This window comes from Lampetra fluviatilis, chromosome 25 (assembly GCF_964198595.1).
Source record: "Lampetra fluviatilis chromosome 25, kcLamFluv1.1, whole genome shotgun sequence".
Lineage (NCBI taxonomy): Eukaryota > Metazoa > Chordata > Hyperoartia > Petromyzontiformes > Petromyzontidae > Lampetra > Lampetra fluviatilis.
The window spans coordinates 735191-757126 of NC_136299.1; the positions used below are offsets into that span (position 1 = coordinate 735191).

General features: G+C 43.6%; 1 protein-coding gene across 1 annotated transcript; it reads right to left on the minus strand.

The window, feature by feature from the left end:
* Window positions 1-4267: 4267 nt before the first annotated feature.
* On the minus strand, window positions 4268-20072 carry NUSAP1 (nucleolar and spindle associated protein 1). The gene is made up of 10 exons (XM_078867969.1): window positions 19876-20072; window positions 17189-17230; window positions 15208-15727; window positions 14913-15011; window positions 14163-14284; window positions 11049-11416; window positions 10531-10682; window positions 7781-7891; window positions 7094-7190; window positions 4268-5547 (listed from the first exon to the last, which is right to left on the minus strand). Exons 1-10 carry the CDS (start codon window positions 19975-19977, stop codon window positions 5460-5462), a joined length of 1701 nt encoding a protein of 566 aa, XP_078724095.1. The 5' UTR covers window positions 19978-20072; the 3' UTR covers window positions 4268-5459.
* Between the last annotated feature and the right edge of the window lie 1864 nt (window positions 20073-21936).

Consider the following 21936-nt stretch of genomic DNA (forward strand, 5'->3'; position numbering starts at 1 on the left):
CCGCACACAGCTTTTACTACATGGAAGGAAGCCGAACGAAGGATGATTGATGGTGCTGGAATTGACGCAGTGGTTCAAGCTCAGATTCATTTGGAAAAACAACGTTGGCGACATATATTGCAAAGAATACTCACCTGTAAGTTTCTGGTTTCACAAAATTTGGCACTACATGGCCATGAGGAAAATTTGAATGCGGATGAAAAAAAATGTTGGAAACTTTCTCGCGCTGATCAAACTCGTTGCGCAGTATGACCCATTGTTAGCAAAACACGTACAGCACGCAGGAGAAAATCCGGGATCAGTTTCTTATTTGTCACCGGAAATTCGGAATTAATTCATCCACATACTTGCGTCGACTGTAAAGAACCAATTGTTGAGTGATATCAGGAAAAACAAGTACTACGGTATCTTACTTGACTCAACTCCTGATCTAAGACATAGGGAACAGCTTTCTCAGGTCATAAGATTTGTGGATGTAAATTTTCAAACTAAAAAAGTAACTATCAAAGAATCATTTTTAGGTTATATCGAGATACATGCAAAAGATGCAGCAAGCCTAGAAAGAGTCATCGTCGAGAGACTGAAATCTGACAACATACCTCTAGCCGACTGTCGGGCACAATGTTATGACAATGCTGCTGTGATGACTGGGCATATATCCGGCCTTCAACAACGAATATGTGACAAAAATCACAGAGCATTGTTTGTCAACTGTGACAACCACAGCTTAAACTTAGCAGGAGTACACTCAGCTAAACAGGATCCACTTGTCACATTTTTGGAACAGTTGAAAGTATATATTTGTTTTTCTCTCGTTAAACAATTCGTTGGGAAGAGTTAAAAAAGCTGTGCCCATCACAGTAAAGCTGGAGCCTGAAACACGCTGGAGTGCACGATCAGAAGCTGTTAAAGCTATCTTGAAGGACTGGATGAACTAGTAGGGCTGCTAGACAAATTATCGGAGGACGTAACTATGACGCCTGAAACCAGAAGTGATGCAGAACAGTTACACACATGCGTATTACATTTTAACTTCATAGTTTTATTACATTTCTGGAATGTCATTCTTGGAAAAATTGATCGTGTTCAGAAGCGCTTACAGGATCCTACTATGAATTTCAAGGAAGCAGCAACTGATCACGAAGCTTTGGAGCATGAATTTGTCAAGCTTCGTGATGATTTGAGCCAAGTTGCTGTAGAAAACGCCAAAACAAGATGAACAGCCTGGGGGATCGATGTGGACAGAAGAATTAGGCGACGTCGGAAGATGCCAGGAGAACTGGCAAGAGATGCAGGACTTTCAGCAGAAGAAGAAATTGTGCGCGTTATGAAGAGCGTATTTTATCGACTTCAACAGGAGATGTCAACACGGTTTTTACGACTAAAAGACCTGAACACAAAATTTAGATTTCTGCTGGACGTCAAAACTCTTCTATCCAACACAGATGTCGATGCAATTCGTCGAAATTGCAAAGATTTTGGAAATTTCTATGACACCGACATCAATGGCCACGAACTTTTCACAGAAATTGGAGATTGCAAAATGCTGCTCAGTAACCGGAATGAAGTTCTACCAGAAGCTCCTTTGGATCTTCTTGGTTTTATTGTGTTTTATGGAGACGACATATTTCCGAATTTGCGAATTTCACTGCAAATGTTATTAACAATAGCAGTTTCAATTGCAAGCTGTGAGCGGTCGTTCAGCAAATTTAAACTTATTTAGTCGTATTTGCATGCTTCAATGGGACAATATCGTCTCAGCGATCTTGCTCTTCTTAGCGTTGAAAGAGAAACATTGGAAAAAAACAGATGTTGATTACGTGATTGACCAGTTTGCGACAGTGACTGAGTGAGCCATGTAATATAATTTCTATAAATTTGCTTCTTTAAATACAATGTTTCATTAAAATTTAAATTGTTATTCCTTATTCGATGTAATAGGAAAATGTGATTAAACGGGGGGGGGGGGGGGGGGCGCCAATTTTATAGTTCGTCCCCGGGCGCAAAATATCCTAGCTACGCCTCTGCGTCAAGGTCGCGATAGAACCCACAACCTCCTGTATATTAGGCGAGGTAGTTAACATCTCCGAGCCACCGTGGGCGCTTGTGCACCAACGCAGCAGCGTCACAAAATGTGTTTCTCTTGGTAACGGTGAAATAAGAATTCTACGAAGAGGTCACTTATTAAGAGACACGTGCTCCATTCAACTCGACTTCACGACTTAAAATGATTCTATTCGCCATTGTGGCTGCAACATTTACACGAACCCAATGTGCACACCTATCAGAATATGATTTTTGTGTGATTTATTGCGCGTAAGAATATATTTGAACACATCGGTGGACTGCTACATGGAAACAACTCTCACTGGAGGCGTAACAATTCATTCCTGCCAACGAACTGCCAGGATTCAGGGTGACAATTCGATTGAAGCTAAAAGCAAATCGATTATCCGGCAGCTTCGGGGAGAAGGGGCACCGGATTTTCAAAAACGCCGGATAATCACATTATTATTTACATTTGCTTATTGTTGCACTCTTGCATAACGTTTTTAGGTGTTGCATGTGTTTTTTATTTGCTTATATAAAATGAGTATAAACATACACAAATATCCTGTAAAAAGTTACTGTACCGTTCTTACCACTCCAATCTCGAAGACTCTACATGCGGTGATGTACGTAGCACGACTTGCACTCGTGTCAACAACTTCATGAGTTTGACGATCGCCAGACTGGTTACAGCCTTTGGAGTGGTTTCGCCAGATCGGCCCGGGACCGCCAGATGTTGGAAGCAGCCGGATAATCGATGATCAACTATACATATATATTTTTTACACCGAAGTAAATGATAGCGGCCTCTTGCGGCTGCAAGTGTCACATGAACCCATAACATACAAGACATTGGAGTGGCGGTGCAGTTCTTAGAACAGTGGTTCTTAACCTGGGGTGCACACGCCCCTTGGAGGAGTGAGATTACCTTTCTAGGGGTGCGAGGCATTGCCATTTTTTTGAAGGTAAATTAGAACCAAAGAGGTGCAAGGCGACCAAATTAACTTTGGCCTGCAGCTAACATCACGGACATACCCCAATTGCCGCTCACGTAGTATTATTTAGTTTGTATTCAACTGAAGAAGTTTTACAAACCACAGCAACAAAAAGTAATAACTATGACATGACCCACGAGAGCAAACGTCTCTGTTATCATTGTCCTGGAGCTGAAAAAAGCGGAAGCGGGGGGGGGCACCCAAGACCGAGCTATTTAAGGTCAGCAGTTATAGCCAGATACCACTTACAACAGTGTTCAATAAACAAGCACTTGAAGCATACTCCCAAAGAAATAGGCATGTGCAATAACACCAAATGTTATTGTTGGGGGACAGATTGAACAGAATGCCGATGTGTATAACCATCACGACTCGTGGTCACGCTGATTAAATAAAGCAGCACTTGCACAATAATCCCATGATCTGAGCAATGTATTTGGCCAATGTATACTGCCAGCACATCAATGAGGACTAACAAACTGAGTGTTACGTTAACGGAAGGAAAGCACAAATTGGGAGGGAAGGTTAGAGAACACAAATTTTATTGTGGTCATTACTTATGAAATTGGTCAAATAAACAGGAATTGAAGAATAAACACGGGCTGAACAAATTATTTAATGACGCTCCAATGGCAGCGGCACAAGCACAGGTTACAAAAAAATCAAAATTCGTGAAGAACGCTGACCTTAAAGGTTTTTTTTTTTAATAAGGTACATTATTGGGAATGGCCCTTCTGGGTACTAAACCCTAACCTCAATGAAGGGCCATTGGCTGAAAATTCACCCCTTATATATTGGAATTAAGGCAGTGTTGTTGACAATTGAAGGCAGGCGATACACAGATTACGTGGCAAAATAAGCAGTACCGCTCATGCAGCAACGGACGGTATTGACAGACTTCCCCTTGCAGCAGCGGATTGAGGCAAATAGTCTTATTTTCAAGCACGTTATTGAAAATCAGAAAGCACCATGTAATTACGTAAGATTAATCATAAAAAATGTATATTAAACAAAGCTTTTAATAAAAATGTACCTAGACTAAAAGCGTATTTATCAAAACATTACCAATAGGTTTCAGTTCCCAATAATTTGGCAAAATGAAAAACCTATTTGGAGAGGTCTAAGGGAAAACATTTTATTTACACTTACAGAAAGCCCATATGTAGCGACGGAAACTAATGCTACGTTGCATACGTTGGTCATTTGCGGAGGGGGGGGGCAGTGACAAAGCGTAGTCTTCCTTTGAGCAGCCATTGTCTTTAATATATGGGGTGGGGGGCGCTAAACAAGGGGGTTACCTTCCCCCAGTTGATATTTTCTCAACAAAACGCCCCACAAAGACCAAAAACACATCACAAACACAGTCATACCTCGGTATACAACCGCTTTGGAATACGTCGAATTTGATATACGTCGTGTTTTTACGAGAAAAAAATGTCTTGGGATACGTCTTGCTTGGGATACGACACGCTTGCTAGAACTTGCATGTGTCGGGATGAGTCACCGCGTACAGTATTGTGTGGAATGACCAGACAATGTCACACTTCAGGAACATTCTTAGAAGGCAAAAACAAACTTCAATGGACAGGTTTTTTGTAAAACTGAAACCTGGTGAGCCTCAACCAGGTCCAAGTCAAGAAAAAAACCAGAAAAGAGAAAAAAACCCAGAATAACAGCTTCCTGAAAAAATAACATCTATTCTAGAATTGTCGTTTGCTATGCTGTGCTTGGGAGTACTCAAGAAATATATCGAGAAGCTGCAGTATGCACAAAAACTCAGCTACCCAGGTTTGAACAAGGTCCTAGTGTTTCAAGGACAGGAGTTCTATCTTAAGATCCCTGCCGTGCACCGTGGAGGCCATCACCAGGGATACAGACCGGGCCATATCATCATCATGTGATGTCCTGATAGTGGATAAACATATCCATAAACATATCCACTATCAGGACATCACATGACAGAACAGACCTTTATCAAGTTGACAAATGTATTTCAGAAAGTTTCAATTACAGTAAAACCTTGTATTGCGAGCATAATTCGTTCCGGAAACGTGTTTGTAATCCAAAGCACTCGTATATCAGTTGTGATCACGTGACGCTCGGCAGACAAAGTGTATACACGTACTACTCGTATTGCAAGACCTCGCTCGTTAATCAAAATAATATTTAATTAAAATATGCTCGTCTTGCAAAACACTCGCAGACCAAGTTACTCACAATCGAAGGTTTTACTGTATATGAAATAAATTATATATTTTGAAGCTATCTTATACTTTGTTTGAAATGTAATTGTATCAATATACACTACTTTTTTTGTTTCTTTAAATATGCATTATTTTTCCTCCACTGAGTTGTAACGTGTGTGACATTAGTAGGTGATAATCCAAATGCCGATAATCCCGAGTGCAGGCCAGCTTATTTCACGGCAAATCCTCGCCTGGCACTGCATGCCTGCTCCTTTCTATTCTTTCTCTCCTCCTCGAATTTCTTCCGCCGGTCGTCTCTGCAGCCACAGGAAGAAGATAAAACACAAACGACACGTGCAAAATGGATTAAAGAATCATTTCACCAAAAATAGATTTGTATAAAATTGGAAATTATGCTGGTCTCGCAAATAATCTCCATGAATGTAGGACATTGGCGAAAAAAAGTTGCTTAAAGTCAGTTTAACGTGGAGACAAAAGTTAGGATGCGAGTGTAATCTTTCATATTTATTATGCGTGGCCAATTTTTGCAGCCAAAACCCCTGTCCAAAAAAACATCAAATGTAACTGTGCTTGGCGAAACATCCCAATGCTGAAAATGTACCTGTAAATTAATCAATTGGAATTACACACGGCAGCAACATCGGCCCCTAACTGCAAAAACGTGACAGGGCCTCCTAAAAAAGGTGTCTTGATGCTCAGAGGCTTTCCAGAGTAAACAATACACTCACTCATCTTCCCTCGGTTAGACTACTCCAACTCCTACTTGGTCTCCTAGTCTCTGCATTCATTCCACTACAACAGATTGAAAATAAGTCTGCATGTTTAATTTGCAACCTACCACACTGCTCCCGCACCTCTGCCCTTCTTAAAGAAATGCACTGGCCCCCATCTACTACCGGTGTCAATTCAAGCTCCTTACACTGGTAATTAAATCTCTTCATGGCCTTGCCCCACCGTTACCTCGATTCCCTTGCCTCTCGTTCTACGTCCCCTCCAGCCTGCTCCGCTCAATCTCTCCCACCACTCCTAACCGTTCCCCTCTCTCCTTATGCACAATCCCCTTTCCGCTCCTTTTCCCTACTAGCCCCCTTGCACTCGAACAAACTTCCCCTCCACATTAAGCAAGCACCATCTGTCTAGTTTCCGCTCCTCCCTCAAGACCCACCTCTTCTCCCTGGCCCATCCTTCCCTCCATCCCGAGGTACCCGCGTAATTCTCGTACCCACGAACCTCCCTCCCTATAACACCATCCCTATTCACGATATCACTTTTAGCTACCCTAATTGTACCACTCATAACCCTTGTAAAGTGCCTTGGTATAAAACGCTATATAAATATAAGATAAGTGTACTAATAATAATACAATTATTATAATTAAATACTTTATTCATACAACCTAGATTAGGGGTTAGCAACCTGCGCCTCTGGAGCTGCATGTGGGTCTTTAAAGACCGCTTCCTTCTGATATTAGGAAGCAAACTCATTTATTTAGAACTGCTTTTTGTGTGTTTAGTTGTCTTTGCCCCACACCTCCGATTAGCACGGTTGGCTAGGTACCTTGCGAAAGAAGTTCATGTTACCAAACCTCTCTGTCTTTTGCTAGAGCCCTCAGCCGTAACTCCGTTAACACCCGACCTCACAACTGGTATTGTATTCACATTTGCTTTTACGTCTTCCTTTGACTGCCGACTGTTAATGGGGCACGTCGATACCTGCCCTGTTAAACTACGCTCCACTATCCAGCACACTATTTTTTTTTTTTAAACCACCAAACTCATGTTTGAAACTATATTTGGTCAGTAGCTTAAGGTTACAAAGCAAACACTGAATGATGGCCATTACCTGGTTTGCAATTTGGGCTGCTTGTAGCCTGCACGGTCTGGCAGTGAAGTGGTGCCGTTCTCCTTCGCGTCCCCAGCATTCCACGGTTTCAGCTTGCCTGCAACCGTCACACACATTTCAACATATTCATTACATCACCAAATTTAAGACAATCACGATTAACACGTAGTAGGCTTTCGCGACCAATGTTATCCGTAATAGAGGTTGTTTTGGCTAGATAGCGTAAATATAAATGTGTCGTTAAACCTGCCACCACCCAACACGGCCAATTTGCAAGGTTTGTCACATAAACAAAACATGTCAATTAGTTAATGTTGAAGCGTCAACCCACAAGATTTACAATTCACAATGCCAATAGGCATGCTTTGTTTACATGATAAACCTTACTAAATGGCTGTGTCAGGTGGTATTTATATTACGCAATCCCAAATAAAAACCTCTATGATGGAAAATCATAATTACTACATGTTAGTGAGCCTGGCACTGGTTACTGAGAAATTCAAAACAAACACTTTTTGTAAAAGATGAGAAAACCCATCACAAAGGAGAAGAACGTGTGCAGGCAGAGGTACAAATTTACACAAGGTGCATTTCCACTTCTGTTGTAATCCTACTGGTTAAGTTAATTTCCACCCAACTTGTAGCGATCCCTGTGCCTGCACTAAATGTGTAGCTTAAGGATCTCACCTTTGTGAGGTTTGTAGCTCAACGGTTTGCCAAGGCTGGCTTCCAGGTTGAACACCGACTTCCGCTTGGCTCCAGCAGGAGAGGAAATCCCGTCAAACCTGAACGGGGCAACTGGTGCACATTTTGATAAAAAAAAATCATCCACCGAATGCAAAATATGATCAATGTACATTTCCTAAAATACGTAAAAGATCTATCTTACCTATAAAAGTAATTTTTGTCTGTCGCTCTGTCTGTCTGCACAGGTACCTTGTGACGTTTTTAACTGACAAACTGTGGGGTTTACGTATCAAAAAAGTACCCAGATACCACACGATAAGCCCCGGTACGAAAAAGCGCTATTCGTATTTCCCATACGTCAACTTTCAAGTAGTTAAATTAGCAATTTATTCCTTTTATAAGCAGTTCCTTTTATAAGCAGAGGGCGGCGCCAAAGCACGCATGTGCGCATGCGCAAGAATGCTGACTCTGTGGGGGGGGGGGGGGAATTCTCATTCGCGTTCAAAATGCAACAAAAAAACACAATGCGGAGGTAAATTCTTCAAAGTGTGATGTCCTCTTCTCCCCCCCCACTCCAATGTGTGCATTTACTACTATAGAGTCGATAGATACTACAATAGTCCTTAGATACGAATACTGCAGAGGGGGCGGGGGATTAGCAGCCCAGCCCCAGCCGGCCAAGGCGCCACCTCAGCCGGCTGGGCAATCTAGGCGAGGCTGGATGCTCTGCATGGGACTAGGCCTCACCACGGCACTCTGTTAGGTTAGTAGTTAACAGCTATAGTCGATAGATACTATTATAGAGTCGGTATATACGACTATAGACTAGGTAGATACTAGGTTAGTAGTTAACTACTATAGTGTCGATAGATACTATTATAGAGTCGGTATATACGACTATAGAGTAGGTAGATACTCCTGTAGAGTAGGTAGATACTACTGTCGAGTTAGTAGTTACTGCTACTGTAGAGCAGGCAGGGGTGGTGGGGGGGTAGCATTGTAGCCCCAGCCGGCAAAGGTGCCACCTCGGCCGCCTGGGCAATCTAGACTAGGCTGGGGGCTCTGCACAGGATTAGGCCTCACCACGGCACTCTGTTAAGTTTGTAGATACTATTATAGAGTCGATATATACTATTATAGAGTTTGTAGATACTACTGTAGAGTAGGTAGTTTGTATATACTGCTATAGAGTCGGTATGTACGACTATAGAGTAAGCAGATACTACTATAGTCCGTATATACTACTGTAGTGAGTGATAGTAGATACTACTATAGAGTTAGTAGATACTGCTAGAGTCGATAGATACTATTATAGAGTGGGTAGATACTACTAGTCAATAGATACTACTATAGATTCAGTATGTACTACTATATTCAGTAGATACTACTGCAGAGTCAATAGATACTATTATAGTCAATAGATACTACTATAGTCACTAGATACTACTATAGTCACTAGATACTACTCACTCTATTGTATGTAGGGGGTGTAGCTATATACGCCTACGGGGGGGAGGGTAAATATATATTTTTAGGGGGGGGGGTGGGGGGAGATCGACAATTTTCGGAAACCTCTTAGATCAACTATTTACCCACCACTTTCTATTACTTCTTGATTCAGGACTTCTGCATGCCTCATAAAATTTTGTTGACGGACAAATGGACAAACTGAACGCCGGGCTTTCACAATAGCTTCGTATTTGTGTATGTATATGTTATGTTTTTAAGATAAGTTTTGAAATATATTTTTCCCCGGGCAACGCTAGGTACTTCCCACTTGTTCAACATGTGTTGTCAAGTGCTGGTTGCCTAAACGGTTTTCAGTGAAAGTGTGCAGCCAACACAGCTGAATATGAACCTAGTATTGTAGCAGGCCTATACAAACCCGCTCCTCTCCCAATAAAACTAATTGTCACGCTCAGCGATTATAATTTTTTGTATTCCTTCTTTATGGGAATTGTAGCAGCCTCTAGTGGCAACATGGCTCATGTGAACCTATTAATTACCGCGCATATTAATCAACCAGGTGGTTGAGCGGTAGAGCGAGTGGCTCGCAATCGGAGGGTCGTAAATTTTAAATCCCCTTTGGGGATTGAATCAACCCATCATCATCCCCCTAGGGTTAATAAAATAAGTATCACTTTGCGATGAAAGTCAACAGTGCATTTCCTATGGATTGCTGCCCCCCAACATATGGTGAGATTCACACCACTAGCCCAGGGTTGTAAACAGGAGATGAGCACCAGTGCCTCGATCCTCATTTCAGTGGGATATCACCAGTGAGGACAGTATTTCCACATTATTTGCGAGAGGATACGTTCCGCAAATGCTCATGAATAGCAAATTTTGCAAATGATTTTGGCCTACAAAAAAACTATCTTTTTTTATTAATTCACTTAAATAAACACATAAATAAGCTATTAAATACATGAAAATTAGAATAACATATCAATTCATCTCACATTACTTTATCTCTAATCACATTATCTCATCACTTTCTTTCTCGACGCAGTAGTCGTGTAGAGTTCCAGATGCGATTCGCGGATAGCCAAAATCGCAAGTTCGTGAATAACGAAGGAATTCCATGCCACTTTGCGGGGGAAGTTAATAGTGGATGTCCTATTGATTGCTGGCCCCCACCATATGGTGGAAATTCCACCACAGGCCCAGGATTGTAAACAGGAGATGAGCACCAATGCCTCAATGGTCATTTGAGCAGGAAATCACCGGCGACTGTATTTCACAATCACCTGAAGACTTGTCAAGTTGGGCACTGGCAGTGGGATGCTGGCGCACAGCAGGGGAGCTGCTCTCTCTTGCGATGGACAGAGCAGCGTGCTTGGGGGTCTTCACGCCGCTACGAGGGGGGTTGCTGCGCCTTCCGCCGGGAGCCTCGGTGAACCTGCGCAATCAGGGAGCACAATGGAAAGGGTCGTTAAACCACGCCCCGCAACCCCCTCCATACGTGACACGTTGCTAAGTTGACAACTGTGATTTAAACTAACAAAACCATAGCTGCTTGCGAGATTAATTATTTTCAGTCTCAATGAGTTCATGGTGTATCGAAATCATAATCACTGCACTCAAAACCTGGCATTGAGATGCCATAGCTATAACCCGATAACGTATTCTCCGGATTTTAAGACACTGCAACCACCTTCAATCAAAAGTTGGGGGTGCTGTGATGACTTTCACACAATGTAACACTTCACTTGGAAGAATGTATAAACGAGCAATTACGGATTGCGGTAAAAGTTGTTTTGTTTACCGAACATTCATTTTGGAAGTGGACGTGACGGGCTTGAACACGGTGGGTCTGGATTTCGCCTCCTTCTGCGCCATCAGAAGCTGGAGGCGAGGAGAACGCCGCTCCGCCGACTTGGGCATGGATTTGCGCGAGCTTGCTGTGCGCACGGCGGACCTGGAAGCCGCCGTGACGCCGCTGCCTTCCACGGTTTTGCGAACGGCCGCGTTGGCCAGGTTGCTGCTGCCGGACACTGTGGTGTTCAGAGTGGCGAGGGGCTTGGAAGCTCCCGGCAATGCCATGTTCCGTTTTGGAATGCGGCTTTTTTTGTCCTTGTCGGTAGCTCCCGTCAAAAGCACCTTGTCCGGACTGAAGAGCCCGTTCCTTGTCATCTAGCAAAGAGGCAGTTTTATTAGAACCAGGTGGGAATTCATGGCCCCAGGTGAGAATCTCATTTGTAAGAGTGACGTGGGGGTCATCAAAAAAATTACTAAATCGAAATATTACAAAATAAAGCACAGCAATTAAGCAAGTATAAATCTGGGTGAAAACAACTGTCGCATGATCAATCGAAAATATTGCACAAATGTAGTAAACTCTCGCTATGTGCGAGTTTAGGATTCGCGAGTTTTGCTTATTCGCCGCCTTCGCCCGATCATTGTGCGGCCGGACAGTAATTGGCTCTCTCGGTCGACGCCGTCGGTGCAACGCGGACAGGGTCGTGTCTGGGCCGGGCTGTACGGCAGCATGGTCGTGAGAAAGGAGGCCGGAGTTGGTGGTGGGAACGAGATAATAAAGAGAGACAGTGCCTCCTGCAACTACCTCGTCTCCGACTGAGTGTGTGCGCCGCACACCACACGCACAGACAAGCCGCGAGGAAGGAGAAAACTGCAAATGTATACCAATTCCCGATTCGCGACCCGCCAAACTCCAGCATTTGTGAGTGTACTACGTCGTGCCAGACCACCAACACCGGGGAGGTGCGCCGCAGAACGTTGTTAAGTTTGAAACGGTCTGCGATGATTAGGCACACGCCCTCAGCTGCCCGCTCAGTCCTCAGTTTGGAAGTTATGCCGCTCCGAACTCGACATTGTCCATGTTTACTTCATATGTACTTACAGTCGACTCGTTTATACATTTTGGTATAAACGAGTCGACGTGGAGGCAATCAGGGAAAGTGTTGCGGCCAGCGCTCCCCAGTGCTAAATAATAACCACTGTGCGGCCTTGTTATCAAGCACTTGCATCTCCCGAGTCATCCTCTGAAAATCAAGTTATCGCACCGGCTTCCATTGCACCCACCGTGGTTATGCTTACGGTTGGGGTTATAATATGGTTGTTGTGATTAAGTGTGTGACTTTACCGAAAGACCCAAAGAATATGTAATTGTGGTTTCAGTTGGAGTTATAATATGGTTGTGGTTATACTATGTCATGAGACCTCCTTTGCCAGTATTAAATTATGATAATGGGGTTTTCCATTTCTGGCAATAAAACAGGTGTTAAGATCTTGATTTGAAGCTTTCGTGACTGCAGGAATTCATACTCTTTGGTTCTTTCGGTAAAGTCACGTAGGTATAAAATAAAATAACATCATGCTTATCTCTCAAATCATAGCTACTTCTGTGCCCAGTTACATGCTAATTTCTCACTTTAACATCATGCTAATCTCTCACATTAACATAGTCACTTCCGTACCCAGTTACATGCTAATTTCTCACATTTCCATCACTAGATCCAGCCACTTCTTTATGACTCTTGGGCTACACTCATTTCAAACCTTTTAAAAGTCTGCATCAGCAGCAGACCATGCTTTCCCACCTGATGACGGACGCTTGTGTTGCGCCCGAAACGTCGTGATCTATTTTATTCTATTTTATACCTACGTGACTTTACCGAAAGAACAAAAGAGTATAGGTGTTAAGATGTTAAAACACCAAACTGAAACCTTTGCAAGGAAGCATGTCTGCATTAACCACACATACATGTGGTGCAAATGCAAACAAACAAAAAAACATGCTCTGACAATATTTGCATTGTCTTTGAAACTGATTGGTCCACACCTAAATAGTTTTTGTGGTTATACTCTAGATGTTGTGGTTCCGGTTATATGGTGGTTATGCTTGTGGTTATTTAATTATAGTTGTGGTTATGCGACTGTTATGGTTGTGTGGTTGTACTTAAAATTGTTGGTTATATTGTGGCTTCAGTTATGGTTGTAAAATAGCTGTACAGGTGTTGCCGTTTACACACATGGTATTGATATTAACGTTGTTACGTCAATTGTTGTTAGCCATGATGCTATATTATTGTTGATATTGCGAGTTGGCCAGCAAGTGTCATTGGGAAACGAACAGCAAGAAATCAACATCGCTCACAATTCACTTAAGTTACATCCCATGCGAACCCGCAGGCAGTGCTACTTGTAAACATACAAGGATATATGTCAAATACAAACTAGATGCGTAGTTTTTTCATTCACCTGAATGAATATATCATTGGTTGGGTAATCTTAATTAAATTGTTGTATTGCTTCAAAAACGCACCAAGTAATTTTACACTCTGACATGCCCTCTGACAAACACTTTTGGAAAAAAAACTACATCGCCCAATGAATTGACTTCCATATGCTGAAGGAACAGAATTGAAGTAAACAAAAACTGAACAATTTTCTATTTTAACAGGTAAGGCCCGTGGAGCTATATAGCTATTTTTTTTCAGAAGTAACCTGGCCACGAATTATTGCTCAACGAAGTGGCTCATCACGTGCAAATTTATAGCAGCCAAATACTCTAACGCATGTTGATTCTAAATGTAGAGGGATAAACCCAGAGTACCCGGAGAAAAATCCACACGACTACGTGGAGAACATGCAAACCTCAAATATGCACGTCTCAGGGCTGGGATCGAACCCACGACACTGCATACCAGGCGAGGTAGTTAACATCTCACCACCGTGGCGCCCAGAGAGATGGTGATGTGAGAGAGATGGTGAGGCGATGGAAGTGGTAGCACAGCAAATTAAGTGCGAGAGGGCTGTGAATGTCGATTTAACATCACTGCATCCAAAGCGATTTTAAGTACCTCCCAGATTATAACCAAGTTAGGTCAAAGAGAAGTAACCACATTGAAATCCTTACCTTGATCACTTTTGCAGAGTATTCCATTGCTTCTCTGCGTTTACGTTTCCTTTCCACGTAGTCGTTAAGAGATTCCATTTTTCCAAAGTGCGTTGCATGAATCTTGGACCAATCCGTGCCACCTGTATTCACGTAAAATACATTCAGTAGCATAATGTATGACTCTAAGAAATCATGCCACACAGAGCACTTCTCTAAAAGAGTGTGATTTTAGTTTAACAAGTAGGCTTGTGTGATTATCACAGAAAGATTATTCCATGACTGTCAACTGATACAGATTTGATATATCTTGGAATCAAAAACTTTTATTTTACCAGGTAAGGCCCCACTGAGCTATGTAGCTCTTTTTCAGAAGCGACCTGGCTGAAAATGATAGCTCAAAGCAGTGGCTTATCATCATGTGGAAATTTATAGCAGCCAAATAAATCTAAACTCGTGTTGATTCTAAATGTGGAGGGAAAACACGGAGGACCCGGAGAAAATTCCACCTGACCACAGGAACAGACATGCAAACTCCAAATATACAGCAGGCATCAGGGTCTGGATCGAACCCACGACCTCCTGTATACCAGGCGAGGTTGTTAATGACTCGCCATCATGGCACCCGTGTGACCCAGTCTTGCCATATCTCCATTAACAAGGAGTTCTGTGTGTATGGCCAAACATAGGATCATGACTGGATAAAGCAACAAGCCTCGCAGCGTATAATGATGCCCATTAATTTGTGGAAATTGAGAAGGCAGCCCTCACCTGTGCCAGGTGTGGTATTCTTTGCTTGAGGAGCTGCTCCTTCTCTTGGAGTCTTGCACCACAGAGGAGCTCTCTTTGCAGATGTGGGATCGGTAGGGGCTGGGCAGGCAGACCAACAATCACCAGACAACACGATTACAAAGGGTGCATTTCAATATAGAATCACATAATACTGTATTGATTGCTAATGACGTTTACATTATTTTCATATAGTAATAAAAGTATATGCACAAGAGACCAAAATATGATTTAAAAAAAATAAAGCGTGTTTAGCAAGTGGTATAACTTGTGTTACCTCTATTTTTGAGTCTTGTTTCAAGTTCAGCCATGACCAATTCTCGCATGTCAACGGTATCTTCAGATTCCTGAAGAGCGAGAGCGCCCTGACCTTGATGTTCCTCTTCCTTCTCACAGCCACGCGACTCGTCGCTGCCCTCGCTTTGTGCCAACCCTGACGTGGCCTCTTTTCGCACCTCCACCACAGCATCATTCTGTTCGCAAGATTCCGCATGCACATCAACGTCCGCATCCTCGGCTTGTTGTTGTGGAGCACATTCATTCATGCTATTTGTTAATTCTACGTCACATGGCTGCAGGACCTCATCCGAAAGTTTGATGCTATCATCTTCTTGCTCCAACTTGTCTGGTTCCATGCCCCCTGCATCCTGCTCCATGTATGTGGCTTGCTCCACTTGGTCTGAATCACAGCAGTCCTCTTGCTCTGCACTGTGATTAGACCTCTTGCGTTTTGGTTCCTCAACCTCCACCGCTGCTGCATCGTCATCAGAGTCTTCCTTCTCCTCCGCTGGAACAGACTTTACAAAACAAACAACCATTGTGTCCAAATGCTGCCTCAGTTTTGGAGCATGCAATGCAAGCGTAAAAAGCCTCAGAAATTCTAAGAGCCTGCCTCCAAAAATGTATATATCTTTAGTAGATTCGTGCTGTTATTTTTTAAATGTACTTACTATATCAAGGTACAGTGAATGTGACACATACCATTACCTGATATTTTAGTCGTCTGTGTAAAGAAATGAATCATTATTACTCGATATGTTTGGCGTGTGCAGACAATAACACGGTCACATGTCTCTCTCCCAATCAACAATTTGGTTTCCATGAAATCAATGGGAGATATTGCCAAGTGTCTTGATTTTTGTTTAGTTCTTAAACAAGTCTTATAAGGTGTGGCTATCTAATCAACAGATAACTGAAGTACGCTATTATGCTGGATTACTGGTGCATACCTTGGATTTTTCCGTAGACAACCCAAGACAAATGGGATTACATTTTGCAGTAAGTTTACGTGTGTATGCAGGCCTGGGTTTGCTGTGCCACCTTTAAGATTCACACACGCCCATTTGAGAACCCCTATCAACTTTCTACTAAAGCTCTTCCCCACTAACACATCACATTTAGCTGCATGTCATTCATAGAGGCATAGAGGTGACACACATGACATAACACTCAAGATACAGTGCATAAGCATTCTATTGTGTTCATAAACTGTGAAACATATATATATGCACAAGAACTCGCTTCATCTGCCAAACATCTTACTCAACAAAATAATTTCCAAGTGACTCCAACACCTCTCGGTGGGGTTCTTTAGGGTGTAGCCACCTGTACCTCGTGACCAGAAGCAATTGGCCTATCATACACAGATTCCCCGTATAGCCTGAACAAGAGAGTTTTGGGAAAAGTCCTGTTAGCGAGCACCTATGAAGGCCGGTACGGTGCGCGAGGGGGTGGGTGGCCAGCCCTACGCCCGGCTATCTTTGTCTCACCAGTAACGATGATACATCTAACAAGGTACTCGTTTGAGGCTGAGTCGACCTCGGGGAGGCTCAGGACCGGTTCAGATAGTCGTCGCCGATGTTTGCCGTGTGCAGGAATCTAACTCAGACCACTGGGTTCGCAGCGCAGCGTGCTAACCACTGCTCTACCATTTCCCACACGCCTAAAGAATGTAAATAGTTATACATTTACAAATATATTTACGTTATATATTTTGTCATGATATATGTATATACATAATGAAATTTGTACCATATTTACTCTCTATATTTAGTATTTTGTACTTCACGTCTTTAAAGCGCAATAAGCCACGTGGTTCATGTGGCTCCCTCGGCCACGTGCTAATTAACCACCGCGTGGCTCTCTAGGGCAAACGCTAATTAACCACCGTGCGGCTCGCTAAGCCACAAAGCATTTCATCTAAAGTAGGCACAGTACTGGAGTTTGTTAGACTATAAATAGGGCAATAAGCAACTTACATTTGCGAAATACTCTTCCAGTTCTTTCACGAGCTTCTCGGCCTAGAAAACAGAGAAAATACAAATTGTTGCATTCAATATAACCAAACACACCCTGCTCACGTTCACATTTACAATGCCTGGGAGGGTAAAAACACAATTAGTTTATTCATGTGGTCCACATTAACATACGCTAAATTAACATAAGCACATTCAATTAGTGCTAAGGAAGTTCAACATAGACAAATTCGCCATTTGAAATGTTTAGGGACAAAAAATGCTAAGCAATGCTCCAGCATAGGAATGAATACCACTGGACAACTTAAAAGGCAATGGATGCATTAAATAAATACAAACTCACACTCGCAGGACCTGTACTGTCTTAATAGAAATAGATATAATCGGTAACATTTCGTGCAATTACTCTTCTTCACAGATCATATATTTAACTTTGAGGCAATGCTTTTTAATTGTGCACCACATCTAAACAATTAGTTTAGGAATGTAAACAAAAATAACACATTGTATAACGTTTGATATTAAACCATCACGAAGTTATGAACAATGCTATGCATGTATGTTGAACTTCTTTCGCATCGTACGTAGCTCACCATGCTAATCGGGAGGTACGAGGTTAGGACAACAAACTAAACACCAAAAACTGTTAAAGAACTTAGTTTACAATTTAGATTTTAAAGTGCATATCTAGAGTGGAATTATAATGTTAAGCAATCATTTTGAAAAGGCAAAACGTGACATAAAAAAATATTCGAATATATGTAGAATCCATATGAAATTATTCCTTTATTCCATTTCCCCACCGTGTTGCCCGCGTCCACGGACAAGCGAACGAATTGCGCGTGCTGCGCTCTCCCCTAAGCCACCTTGAGCGGATTCTATTCTTGTGTACGGCAGGCAATGTGTTCGGAGGCAGTGGCTGCCAATGTCGAGGTTTGCTAGCCACGAGGGCTCCAGAAGAGTTTGTGTAGTGTGTGTTGCTCTTCCTCCGTTGAAGGAGCGTAGAGACCACAAGTGGTTCAATGTGGGTGCAGTTTGGGATGCATTGCTGCAATGGTAGGACTGTGGCTTGTGTTCTTAAATGTCCCAATTATTACTAAAACTATATATATATTTTTTTTACCAGATAAGGCCCACTGAGCTATATAGACTATTTTTCAACAGCGAGCAGGCAACAAATGATAACCAAATAAAGTGGCTTATCGTGTGGAAATTTACAGCAGCCAAATACTCTAAACCCCGAGGACCCAGAGACAAATTCAAGCGGCCACAGGAAGAGACACGCAAACGCCAAATAATCAGGCACCAAGGGTTGGAATCGACCCCACGACCACCTGTATACAGGGCGAGGGAGTTAACATCTAGCCACCGTGGCGCAACTTTCAATGTAGGAGATGGTGGGGGACATCGTTGTGTTGATGTTGCGATGCGGCCGATGGTTAGAACGGCGCACGAGGGCTGTGGTATTGGCCAGGAGTCAACCAGCAAGCACACCAGATGCGCTCCACGGTAACACAAATCGGGATGTTGACTAAAATAATTAAAGAGAACATGGAGTCCATACTCTTTGGTTCTTTCGGTAAAGTCACGTACATGCTAATTTCTGACATTAACATCACTAGCCCCGGCCACTTATTTATTACCCTTGAGATACACCCATTTCAAACCTTTTAGAAGTCTGCCTCAGCAGCAGACCATGCTTTCCCACCTGATGGACGCTTATGTTGCGCCCGAAACGTCGTGATTTATTTTATACCTACGCGACTTTACCGAAACAACCAAAGAGTATGGATTCCTACAGTCATAAAGCTTCAAATGAAAATTGAACATGGAATGTCCATTAACTATAACAATCAACCTGTTACCCCATTAGAGTAGCGTACATTCTATGGGCAAGTTTCTCTTTCCGTCATCCATATCAGTCTCTCACACTGAAGCCACGGCGTACTGAAACCCACGACAAGCAAGACACTTTGGCTTGTACCACAAATGACCTTCACTCGTAATTAAATTACCCTGCCTTAAAATAGTAATAAATTACCAGCGATGTTTCGGGCAACGGACCTTCTTCATAGCCTGTTGCTTTTTCAAACTCCACACGAAACAATCAGAATGTATTCATACTGGAGGAATCCGATGAGCTATAAAGCTCTTTTCCACAGATGTCCAGTAGCTGCGGCTAAGAACGTTACAAAAACGACTACAAACACAAGATTGCACTTGCAGTGCAAAGCACAAGAAAGGTAAACAATTCACCCGCACACGAGGTGGGCACAAAAACCAAGGGCCATTTCCCGAAAACGTCGCCCATTATTTTCTTTCAAGGCCAGTTGGCATTGACGAACGCGTTGAGTTCGCTGTTGTTTTCATTCTGCTTTTGAGAAAGCAGCAACACGCGGGGATGCCGCGCCGTGTTTATCACCCCCCACCGCCCACCTGCTCAAGAGCACCGCGCTAAGAAGAAGTCACCCGAGTGCGAGTGGGGCGCGTCGCGTGCGATCGCACAACAGCGAGGAGTTGGGGGGGGTCTCTGCTGCGGGGTCTCTGCGAGGAGTTGGGGGGGTCTCTCTGCGTGCTGCGTTCACGCCGCGCGGGACACGCGCGCGAGCGACACAGCCCCGGTCCGTCGTGGTTCCCGCGCGCCTCTGCCAAGTGCTCGTCATGCCGTGCGTCCATCCCACCGTCCCCACCTTCATGTTGGCCTTGATGCCGCAGCGCTTGGCGAGTTTCTGCAGCTCCGCGTATTTGAGGTCGCTGCGCAGCGCGGCGCGACACGGCCGAGGCGCCTCCATGGCTCGTCCTGCACAACGGTCGTGGCGGCTCCCGCGCTTACAATCAAACTGACCAATCAGCGGCCGCCGCCGTTGCCGCAACGTCACTTCCGTCTCGTCCCGAAGCCGTTGGGAAGTGTGTCACTTCCGGCGACGAAGGAGGTTGGGGGAGCGGGCAGAGGGGGGAGCGTGGGGTGCGAGGGGCGGGACGACGGAGGCTGTGGGTGGAGAGGGGGCGGGGGGAGAGGGGGAGGTGGGGATTGAGGGGCGGGGCTACGAAGAAGGTGGGGGGGAGCGGGCGAGGTGGGGCGACGGGCCTCGCAACGGCCACCGCCCCACTCGCCACTCGGTGACGTCACCACGGCGCTCGTGCCAGGCGAGGTACACATTCATAATAGAGGGGTTTTTGGGGTAGATCGCGTAAATATAAATGCGTCGTTAAAGCCACCACCGCCCGACACGTAAACAAAACGTGCCAATGAGTTACTAGTTCAGCACAACGGTGTTGGAGAGTAAAACCCACAACATTTACAATTGGAATACGACGTTTCACTGGCAATTATAACAACCAAGCCTCATCAGGCGATAGCCAGAATAAAGCTGATTGTTCAGGATCGTTTTGAATGTCAGGTTTGAAGGGTGGCGTGGCAGGACAACCGGAATCCTGTCCTGTGTATTCCGGTTGACCACTTGCATGGCTGTTTTCTGGTCTACTGAGTAGGGTTGTGTCTGCTGCCTCTTCAGGGTACGATTTCGTTGGCGTTATTGAAATCTGCAGAGACATCTCATACAGATACACTAAACTATGTTTTAACTAAACTATGATTTATTTTATCAGGTAAGGTCACAAATGATAGCTCAATGAGGTGGCTTATCACGTGGAAATGTTATCACTCAAATCCCCTCTAAATGCATTTTTCTAAATGTGGAGGAAAAACGCGGAGGACCCGGACAACAATCAACGCGACTACGGGGAGAACACGGGGAGAACATGTATAATTTAAATATACAACGTTAGGGTCGGCATTGAACCCACGACCTCCTGTGTACCAGGCGAGGTAGTTAATATTTCTCCACCGTGGCACCCCAATATATCTAACACGAAGACATCTCACTCAGAGACATTTTATTCAGAGACAGGGATATTTCAAAGAAACATACATCTTACTCAGAGACATCTAACATGTAGACATCTTAGACACATCTTATTCAGAGACAGGGATATCTGAGAGCAACAGACAATACACCATACAGAGGAACATCTCACACATACACATATACATTTCACATACATCTAAATCGGAGACATTTTACGCAGATATCCTGCACAGAAACATCTCACTCAGAGACATTTCTCTTTTAGATCTTAGAGAAACAGACCTGACACAGAGACAGGGAGCAAAGAGAGTTGATATGTGGAACTCTTGAAACTTAACAGAATGGCTTCTTAAGCCAACCCAATAATTGGCATCTTGTCCACAATAGGTTGCTCACGTCTTCATATACTCCACCTCGAGTCTTTGTTCTATGGCAATTCACGATAAGAATTAGGTGAAATATCAAATGACACGCCATGGCTTTTGTGGAGTCATAGCCAAATCTAGTCGTGGGCGGCTGCCCGGATTTCCATGCAGGATGTCTCTGACACTGGCTCAGTTGCTCTCACATATTAGTTGTAGTCAGCTGAGCCACCCAGCTACGTCTTAAATCCGCGTTAACATTGATCTGCAGTGCTGTAGTACAACGAATTTAACGTTTCCTTCTAGAAAATACATTAAATGCTTCAAGCAACAATGCCTGGTATTATTTGTGACATCTCCACACCTTTCCTATTTTCAGTTTGTATAGCATTCTTGTTTTCCCACTGAGTCGTGTACGTGGCCCACCACCCTGTAAAGCTACACAGCATGTTAGAGAATGCGACGTAGAGATTTGTGACGTTCGCATTGCACACGAGGGCGGGGGGACGTTTTATTAATT